Here is a 10,347-nt window from a genome sequence, read left to right as displayed (position 1 = left end):
TGAATGACAGTTCTAAGATGGTAGGAGCCAAAGTGGATTTTCCATGTGTGTATAGACATCTACTCAAAGGAGGAAGAACCAAGCTGGGTCCCAGAGCTCCTCTCCACAACTGCCCAAGGAAAAATGCAGAAGCATGCAGACTACTGACTAAGGAAATGCATGCAGAAACTACACACAAAACAACTGCTCCAAACAGCCAGCCAGCAACGCTGGTCACCTGAGGGACAAGGAACGAGCTGCCTGTGAAAAGGGCCAGGCAAGGAAAGGGCGTAGAAGCTTCAGAACCATGTGGTGTTTACCCTGGACCCACACTGGAGGAAACAGGGGCAAGCAAAGCAGGAGCTCTACGTCGACTCCAACTTGTGAGAGCAGCTAGAAATGCCAGCTCTTACGCCTGCTGTCCCAGGCACCTTCCAGTTCCTTTTGTAGTCTACCCTGATCCCCAAGTAAGGATCAGCAAGACCTAACCCCACACTGCCTACCTCCTGTGCTTCTTCAGTTCCTTAGAGATGAGCACCCAGCACAGTACTTAACACTGTAAAGATCAGATTTCAAGATGACTTCAGGGATTTGTGCCACAAGACAGGAGAAAGCTTTTCAGTACTATGCCGACCTCTTTGAAGTTTTATCGGCTTTTGGTGCCATGGCTACCATTATAAGAACTAGACAGAGAGGACCACGGCTTGGAGAACAGCTTCCAATCACCAGAAATATTTCTCTCCCTTCTGATAATGAGTTCAAGATCCTTACCACAGGTGACCACAGGTGACGTCACGTCTCAGAACAAAAATAGGTCTCTATTAAGAGTATGTAATGTCTTCTGTCTAGCCGATCCAGTTTCTTCTATGCTCTCGTCCCTTGAGCTCCTAATTGTTTCCATGCCCTCAAAGCTCATTCCTGCTGCTGTCTGGGGGCATTAGAACAGTTTGTGCGGGGTCAGCAGCATGGCCATACCCATCAGCATTTCTTCAGTACAAAGCACACCCACTCTCCGTGCCTCGGGTACAATATCTCATTTAATACTGAGAACTATTCCTGGACAGCTTCCCATTTGACATACAAGGAGTGAAATTGAGAAGAAAATAAATCTGTCAATGGGAAGAGTCGTAGGTCCTCGTCTGTGGGCCCTGACAGTGGATGGAAAGACAAGGTACTAGATGCTCCTAGTTGCCCTCTGTCTGTTTCAGATCTAGAATTCAGAAAGAACAGGAAATATTATGGGATCAGAGTTTCCCTCCTTCAGTCTGAAATGAAAGTGTTCTTTCCCTCTCACATGGAGTAAGGCAAAACATGGGTCACCTCCACATGGAAAGAGATAAAAGCCACAGACCCCAAACTTCTTTTAGTGGTTAAGGTCTCTCTACTAGAGTCAGGGGGCATTCTAAAACATTATCCTGGAGCTCTTGGGACTATTATGTTTATATCAAAATCCACCAGCACTTCAATCCCAGCAGACAGGAGGTAGGGGCAGGAGGATCTCTGAGAGTTCGTGGTCAGCCTGGTCTACAGAGCTATTTCCAGGACAGCCAGGGCTACACAGAGAAACCCTGTCTCAAAAAACTAAAACTGAAAAAACAACACTTCTACTTAACCTTTGGCATTCTTTATAAAGCAGACTATTTAAAATCATGTATGTGCATCTATGTAGGAGTGTGGGGCTGCTGGATTCAGAGAAGCATACAGGATCCCTGCCCCTGGAGATTCAGGCCAACAAGCATGCTGGAAATTAACTTAGGTCTTCTGCAAGAACAGTATGCTACCTTACAACTTAGGGACTGAGAACCAGTTAGTCCTCAGTTCTCAAGACAGCTGTCCAACTCTACTGGTGGCTGGGTGAAACTGCACAAGGAAACCCACCACCCCAAAGAAGGAAATGCCAAAGTTCCCCCTAACTCTGAAATCTCAAAGGCCAATGAGCCATGTGCTGATCACCGCCACAAACCATGCATAGATTGCTGAGTCTTACTCTGCAGTCTAGGTTGGTCTCCAACTCACCACCACGTAGTCCAGACTAGCCCTGTGCTTTCTATCTTCCTGCTTCGTCCATCTTCCTGAGGGTGGGGATTATGGTATCCCTCAGTGTTTTGCAAACCATTTTTTTTTTTTTTATCTCTGTAGTCCTGAGGATTGGACCCTGTGCATACTAGGCATGAGCCAATACCTTTCAGCTAGCTGTTCAATGGTTTAACATGACTTACATGAATGAGTTGCAGTACCACAGATGTAACCATCCTTTAAGTGTTCGGCAACTCAAAGCATTTTCAAATGATATTGCTGGCAAATTTGTCAAGGGTGAGAACTCTCCTAGACATAATTATGTTCTTTATTCAAATAGCTAAGGAACTTCAAAGATGAATTCTTACTCCTTCTGGAACAGGTTCTGCATGAGAAGGGCGGTCCCTTGTCAAAGTGCTGCTGCTCCTGGGCTGAGTTCCTCAAAGCTGTGCTGGCTACTTGTGCTTTTGGAAGCTGAGTTGCCATTGCCCATTGTCCCACATCGGCATCCAACGTGTCTAAGACAGATCCAAACACTAGTGTCACTCTTTGTCCTCACTGGAACATGTACACACCAGGGCAGACAAAAAGCTTTATTGTGGACTGTGGGAGCCCTGGTTACAGGAAGGGCTTGAGTCATCAGCACTGTGAACTGTGAGTGCCCTTGTTGGGCCTCTGGAGGGAGATTCCTAGTGATTTAGGTATGCCTTTCTCCTGTTCATGGGACAGTCATCAGACATGCAGGTGGAATAACATGCAGGCTAGACAGAAGACATTACATACTCTTAATAGACATATACAAATGGAATTGACTTTCTAGTCCTAATTTCATTGTAGTCTGTATGTCTGGAGTGTGTACATCAGCTGTGGACTACAGTACCTGTTCTTCCCTTTATTACCCAATAACTGGGGTTCCTCTTCTCAGCGCCCAGTTCTTCAGATCGATCCCCCTTTGGGTACCTATTTTCTTTACCCTCAACTGACCACCAGATGGTCCTGATACAGTATTAACTGATAGAAAACTGCAGATAAGACTTGATAGTTTTGAACCAAAGGGAAACAAAGGAACACAAACCAGTAATTGGTATATTCATGCTCTCTCAGTCAGTTCCACATTTCCTCAATAATACCAGGTGGGGCTGCAGAGGTGGGTCCAGTAGAGTATTGGCTTGTTGAGCCCAGCGTTGTACCACACGCCTTTAATTCCAGCACTCAGGAGGCAGAGGCAGGCAGACCTCTGAGTTCAAGGCCAGTCTGGTCTACAGAGCAAGTACCAGGACCCACATAGCTACACAGAGAAAACCTGTCTGGAATGCCATTCCCTGCCCTGCCACCCCCTCAACCCAGAAAGTATTGGCTTATTTTCCAGAGGGCCCAGGTTCAATTCCCAGCACCCACACAGCAACTTACAACTGTTTGTAACTTCAGTCCCAGAGGAGTGGATGCTTCCTTCTGACCTCAGGGGCCAGCAGCATGAACATGGTAGTCATACACACAGGCAAAAGCACCCATACACATAAAAGTAAATAACTCTTCTGCTTCAGCCAAACAGTAAGTACCTATCCCTGCCTCCAGAGTTAGATTCAAGCATACAGTTTCTTCCTTGAACACTGGTTCAATTGCACCCACTGAAAAGAGTTTTTCTGACTAGGAAAGGGGCCCACTCAGCTCTGGTGGCCAGCCAGCTCCTCCCCGACTCCATGTTGCACCTGTGTGTTTATATCTGTGCATCCTGAACTGCAGACACCTCCAGTCTGTTTTTCCAGCCTGTAAGAGTTAAGAACAAGGCCACCCAGTTCCTGAGAGGTAAAAATTTATTGATTTCTATGACATCAGCATGTTATGATACGGTCACACCTGCACATACAGCTGACTTTTCAGACCAAAAGAGGATTTGGTTTTTCCTTTTAAAAATACATTTTTTCACCAGCAAGAAACATTTTTAAAACAAACATTTTCATATTAAGTGGGCATTAAAAACAATGGCTTTCCCCAGACTCACGGGGAACAGGGCTGGTCAGCAACAGGTCTCAAAAGCCTCAAATCTGCTTTCAGGCCCTTCATCTGTTGTCTTCCACATAAAGTACTTTAGAGGGGAAATAAAACTGCAGCCTCACCCAACCAGCAGCCTAAATCCAGCCAGGAAAAGAAGAGGTAGACTCAACTGTAACTATTCAACTTATTTGGTAGGATTGTGCAAGATATTTTAATACATTAAATGTTTTCAATGGGTCAAACACACTCTACAAACAAGCGACTAAACCATCAATGTTTTTAATGTGAAAAAAAAAAAAAAAAAAGCTTTGAGAAAAGCTCCATGCCGGCCCCATGCTCCCTGGGAAGCCTGATTTCATCGGGCTTTCCGGGATCAAAAGCTCCCTTGCTCATTCTGGTCTCAGTGCTTTTCCACTTTAAAACCTGCAGGGGCCAATGTCAGGAGTTTTCTTGGACAAGTGAGCAAATCAATTCTGAGAATTTTATTCAACACTAGTAATTAAAACAAATCAAAACACAAAAGATCAGGACAGTGGTGTGATGACAGTAGTGCCAGCTTATCTCTAAGAGCAGATCATTTAATTCTAGGGTTTAATATATTTAAAAACAAATCATCTAAACTTCCAATTAATGCTGAAACTAAAAGGAGGTTCTGTACAAGGGTAAGAGTTTAATATAAATCATACACTAGATTGAATGAGTTTATCTGGAGATGGTTATCAGGGCATAATGCTATCAAATCATGGTTGATATTGTCTCAGGTTGGCTCTGAGGGTTCAGCAATGATAATTATATCCTAAGGATCAATTACTTATATTTTATTATTGGCTAATTGCATTAAATATGTTATCAGCAAAATCAGCAAAATTTATCACTCATGGATGTGCATTTACATAATTTTTTTCCAAGAGCTCACACCAAATGAGAAGACTAGAGGAAGGGGCAAGTCTTTCCTCAGCGGCCATGATGCTGAGCTCCAGGCCTGGGATACAGCAGTGAACGCTGAGGTGCCCGCACAGCCGACATCCACCCCCACTAGTAAGAATTAAAAGCATTGTTTTTGAAAAAAAAGAAATCAACTTTATTTTCTCTACATTAAAAAAAATAGAACCAGCTATTAATTTTTGCTGAGGAAATGCTTCTTTTGGTGTTTACAACATCTAAACTTCTGAAAAGGTGATCTGGTAAAATCATTCCCGATGCATTTAGAAACCAGATCCACAGGTGACCAGCCCTTTACAAAATGAATTACAGTTGTCAAAGCCTCTACAGTCACCTTAGAACACACATTGTGACATGCAGATCACAAAGAAAGCTCAACAAGCTGAAGTAAACATTACAGCATCATGGAAACAGAAACCCATCTGCAGAAAATAAATATAACCTTATAGTAACTGTAAAGAAAGTGAAAGCACTTCATAAAAACAATGGCAGTTGAATGTATAACTGTCTCATTACTCAATCATAAGATATGTTACTGTAAAATGCATAGACTCCTTACATGGAAAGAATTTGTGCACCACAGTTGTGTTCAACAGTTTTACATAATAAAAACAAAGCCATCCAGAGCATCCGCATACTTTGCAACTAGAATACATGTAAATTTTTTTGCTCTTTAGATTGTTTAAAAAAAATATTAAATGTGAAAATCCTCAGATGGAATTTCTGCAGAAACTCCAGATTGCATCTTTCATTTGACTATGGCCGGTCTCCCAACAACTGGGAACCTGTAGCATATTCTCAGAGCCCACTTTGAAATTACTGAGGGCTGGTGCAAGATGATACCAGACAGACAGCAACAGCCAGGGGCTGCTTCAGAGCATGCCAGGCTTTTTTGTGATCCAGAAATTCCCAACTTAGGTGCTTTTGGTCCCAAACATATTAGTCTCTACCCCTCATGATGTGAACTAGCACACCTGCTGCAGTTCTCGTCCGGCTCTCTCCTGCCTGCTGATAGACATAAGGCTCAGAGCACTTGCAGGGGCAAAAATCCCATCCAATTATCATTATCATCAATCCTTTGTGGACCAGAGCCGAATACACTTTTTGTAATGACAACTTTGGAGTGAAATCCTGTGATCATTATTGTATAGTGACTTCAAAGAAAAGGATGAAAAACCATAGAAAAGATCAATTAACCTTTCCTATTTGGTAATGCAAACAAACATTTTCTCTTTAAACATACACAGGTCACAGAAGACTACCTATGATCAAAGACTATTCTCTGTGATTATAACTAGGAACAACTAGCTGAGCGAGTCTTTAAGGTACCGATTGTCAAAATACATCACTAAGAAAAATTAATGAGAAGAAAGCCACATGGCCATGAGCAAGGAGCATTCTGAACACTGACCCAGACAGCAACACCACAGCCACACCTGAGGGCAGCAATGGCTGACTTAGGACTCCACCTCTGGGACAATTCCAGCTGCACCAACCTTTGTCTTTTCCAGCCCTCAGGTTATGTCCGATGTCTTTGGTGCTTTCTTCTCCAGATGGTTGTCTTGACTTCCTGTTACATAACTACCCACTGACACAGTTATGATGCACAGACAAAAGTTAGTCAGGGAAAGAACTAAAGTCAGCTTGTAAAGCAGTAAGCATCCCTAGGAGGGAAAGTTCAATGAGAGTAAAAGAATCAGAAATTCCTACAGAAAGTTGAATTTTTGGCTTCCTATGACTTAACACTGGATTAACTACCCTGTAACTGATTACTTCTTCAGCATTCCCTAGTTTCTTACTGTAGGCAATTAAGGGTTGTAACACCAAGAACTAATGACGTGACAGATCTGAACCCACAGCTATCATTGTCAAACTTCCTATTAAATTCTCGTCTAACTTGTTGATCTAAAGTTTCATCCCATCCTTGCTTTCCCTGCTTCCTCTGCTCACAGGCTTCTCTGTCATTGCAGACAGCCATTTCTGAAATGAGGTGAGCTGTTGCGTGGTCCCACCTGTGGTCCAAGAACTCTAGCACTGAGTCGCCCAGCCTGTGTGTGGTAGGAAGCCAGGCAATGCAGCTGAGGGCAAAAAGAGCTGCAGCCTGAAAGGATGCGGTGTCAACTGGCATGGCTTTGCTCCCCTTCCGCCGACTAACACAGTAACTTCTTGCATCCCACTTTACACACTAAGTACAAAATGGGGAGTTCTATCCAGCTCTCTACGGTGGCATCCTGTGGCTTCCCGAGATGGCCATAAAGAGCGCCTGTTTATTCTCTCTTTGCATTCCCTAGTAGAAGCAGGTGGACGCCAGCTATGATCAGGAAGCACTACCAATACTCTCAACACACAGTTCTGATTGTTTTGTACACAGAAGACATGTTGAACTGGAGAGGTGTGGGACAGACCAGACACATCTATTTACAGCTCGTCTCTATTATCAGAAGTCAGCTCACAAATTGATAGTCATAGTCGCTTTAGAGACTGCATTTGAAAGCGACACATCTTAGAAGAGTCAACTTTGCATGTATAGTATACTTAACTGTCATATTCCTCTGTAGCACAGCAGTGGTAAAAGTGGGCCAGTCACGTTTCTGTATGCACATATAGATGGGGATATACATCCTTATAGGATCTGGCCACTGTGGTCTGTGGCCTGCTCTGCAATGAGGACATGGTCTCTTAGCTAGGACTACATGCTGTACTTGACAGTGAGCAACTTCTCCCCCAGACAACCAACTCACGCTCAATTCAATTCATCCTGAAACTCAAAAGTTTTTTCTGGGCCTCAAATAGGGGCACTGAGTAGCTTCTCTCTGGCTTCCCTTTGTTTCTAGACTGAGACTGCTTTTGCATAGTCACTATCCCTGTAAACCAGAGTGAAATGCTTAGGTTTTTATGACAACTGCTAACAAACCAAATGCCTTCTTCAGTTTACCAGCAGTGGTGTGGTTCCAGTGAGGTATTTCAGGTAACATCTTTCTCTCTGTACACACTTGGGGTTTGCTAAAGATGAAGCTGCTATGGGCTTTTATCTGTTGTTGGTCAACCTTTCCCGCACAGCTGGGGAAAATTCACATCTTTCCTTTTTCTTTTTTTGGTTTATTTGAAAACAGAAACATTAATCTTTCCTTTTGTTTTACAACCTATTTCTCAGAATTGTCATTTGTGTTATTGGTAACAACAGGGGATCTACCAAGTGTCCATGCCACAGAACCTACCGCTGACTCACTGTTCCCAAGCTTAGCAGTTTTACTGTCCTAAACCAAGCCCACCCTGTCTCAACACGGATGCAGAGCCTGCATTTTTGTAAAGTCTGGTTCTCCTGTGAGGTAAATTACATGAACAAAACGACAAATCTTTAAAAAGTTTCCTACAATGAACAGAAACTTGCTTGACTTTGCCCTCTTAGAAGACAACTGGAAGAGACTGGGAAGTGTTTTTGAGCTGCTGTCTCTTGGTCCTGCCACCCTGAGGGGGCAGCTGCTGACGTAATGACAGAACATTTAGAGCTGGGGTCCACAAGAGGCCTTGTCAATACTGCAAGCCAAGGTCTGGTTCTACCTCCTGTTTCCTAATAAGCTGCCCTAGTTCCCTGAAACTGGCCATTTAAATGTTTTATGTTAATTTGCTTTAACCGCCTCCACATACATTTGGTGCTATAATTTCAAAATCGGGGAGGGGATCCAGCTACCAGTAGGGGAGTGGGGTCAGGGAGGTGGCCAATGAAGGTGGTGCTAGAGCATTATGGGCAAGCACAGACAGGAAAGCCTCCTGGGAGCCTGCTCACGGGTGAGGCTTCCCTTAGTTTCAGGCTAGGTTACTATCCTTTGCTAGATTTGCAACTGATAAAAGTGCATTTTGTAAAATACAATTATCATTCTATGATATGCCTTCTATACAAAAAGAGAAAGTGGGTGCTCCCCTCTCCTGAAGGGAAAGCACTAGCACATGTAAACATGGTACTGGGCTGAGCTAGCCTTTCAAGGGACACAGTGATGTCAGGTGGACAGTGGACACTGCTCCCCACAGAGAATGCCAATGCTGCACCTTAGCCAGGGTTGCTAGAGAGCAAGACCACTCCTCAGGATGTGCCCACCAGCTCTCCAGGCTACCAGTACCTCAGCATGAAGGGTAGACACATTAATGTTGTGCCGTTCTGTCCTAGGGAAGAGGAGCGTAGCTTCTGAACCTGAACTAAAGGTCACAAGCAAGTCACAGGGGCTGACTAAGTGCATCTGGTGGCGATAGTTTCTTTCGGAGTCTTCTAGGATGATTTTATGGTTTCCTCTTCTCCCAGTGTGATGCTTGCGTAAATGTATGGTAGAGTGTATCTCTTTAAAACATGAAAAGTTCTTAAAATATATTAGCACATCATTGTATTACTGATCCTCGTTGTAGTAGAGTTTTAAAATATCCCAAAGGGGGATAAACATTAATCCATCCATTGAATTTCCTTTTCCTTTTATATATTTTGATTTGTATATTTTGATTTGCACATGTAAAATAATGCACATGTATGAAGAAGTCTGAACTCCTATGTAGTAAGTCCAAGTCAGTTCCTAAAATAGACAATGGTAAAAATACTGAATGATGTGGTACCACAGATAGCCTGACAAAAATGCGAACGACTGAATGAGGAATATCCACATGTTGCTGAGGGTCATCTCTCTGGAAACAGCTTCCTTCTGGCCCTGAAGAGGAGGAAAGGCTCCTAGGAGACAAGACAGAAACAGTGATATGCTTCCCTGCAGTACCAGTCTCCTGAAACACAAGCTGAGATGGCTCGCCCAGTTAGGATTTCCTGTGAATTGCCCTGCTTTGCAGGGATTTCCTCTAACACTTCTCCAGATCTCTACCCTGCTCAGCAACCCGGCCTCTGCCCAACACTCTTCTGCCCACTGGGTGAATAACTGTCATTAGCATCCGTCCCAGATCAGAAGCAAGGCCCCCTCCAGCCTTGGCTCCCTGTCTCCCAATCTTCAGTGGTCCTGTCTGCTTTCTTTCTGTAGTTTGCTGACTGTCAGTGTCCAGGGCCTTGATTCCCACTTACATTTCCAGTGTGGTCAGACACAGGATCTGTGAAATTGACATCAAGTAATTTCTGAATAGCACTTTTTTTTTCTACAAAAGTAGTTATATAACACTGACATTCTCAAAATACAGTAAGCTTTACAAAATATGTCTTCACAATAGGAAAGACAACAATACAGAGTGAACAAGTCCACTCTTTCTGGAAAGGAAAGCTACACGGCTTTGGTAAGTCTATGACACTCTCAGCATTCCGTCTTTGTCCTTGCTGATAATCCCTAGGGTAAGCTGGCTATAAAAGGATTTGCTGCTCACAAGCAATCCACCGGGGCATTCCCTAGTCTCAAGGTCTGGTGGACAGGTGCACAGCTGACCTTCTTTAAGCTG

General features: G+C 43.7%; 1 protein-coding gene across 2 annotated transcripts in view; it reads right to left on the bottom strand.

Annotated features, from left to right (window-relative positions):
• Positions 1-3,791: 3,791 nt before the first annotated feature.
• The window catches only part of Lpgat1 (lysophosphatidylglycerol acyltransferase 1), a 65,012-nt gene continuing 58,456 nt past the window's right edge, over positions 3,792-10,347 (bottom strand). For both annotated transcript variants that reach the window (XM_034512762.2, XM_076941624.1), the window contains one exon: positions 3,792-9,643. In XM_034512762.2, the coding sequence (XP_034368653.1) occupies positions 9,492-9,643 (152 nt within the window). In that variant the 3' untranslated portion in view covers positions 3,792-9,491. The remainder of the gene's footprint in view (positions 9,644-10,347) is intronic.

Source organism: Arvicanthis niloticus, chromosome 10 (genome assembly GCF_011762505.2).
Source record: "Arvicanthis niloticus isolate mArvNil1 chromosome 10, mArvNil1.pat.X, whole genome shotgun sequence".
Lineage (NCBI taxonomy): Eukaryota > Metazoa > Chordata > Mammalia > Rodentia > Muridae > Arvicanthis > Arvicanthis niloticus.
The sequence above is the reverse complement of the archived record's forward strand: the minus strand, read 5'-3'. Positions and strand labels throughout refer to the sequence as shown.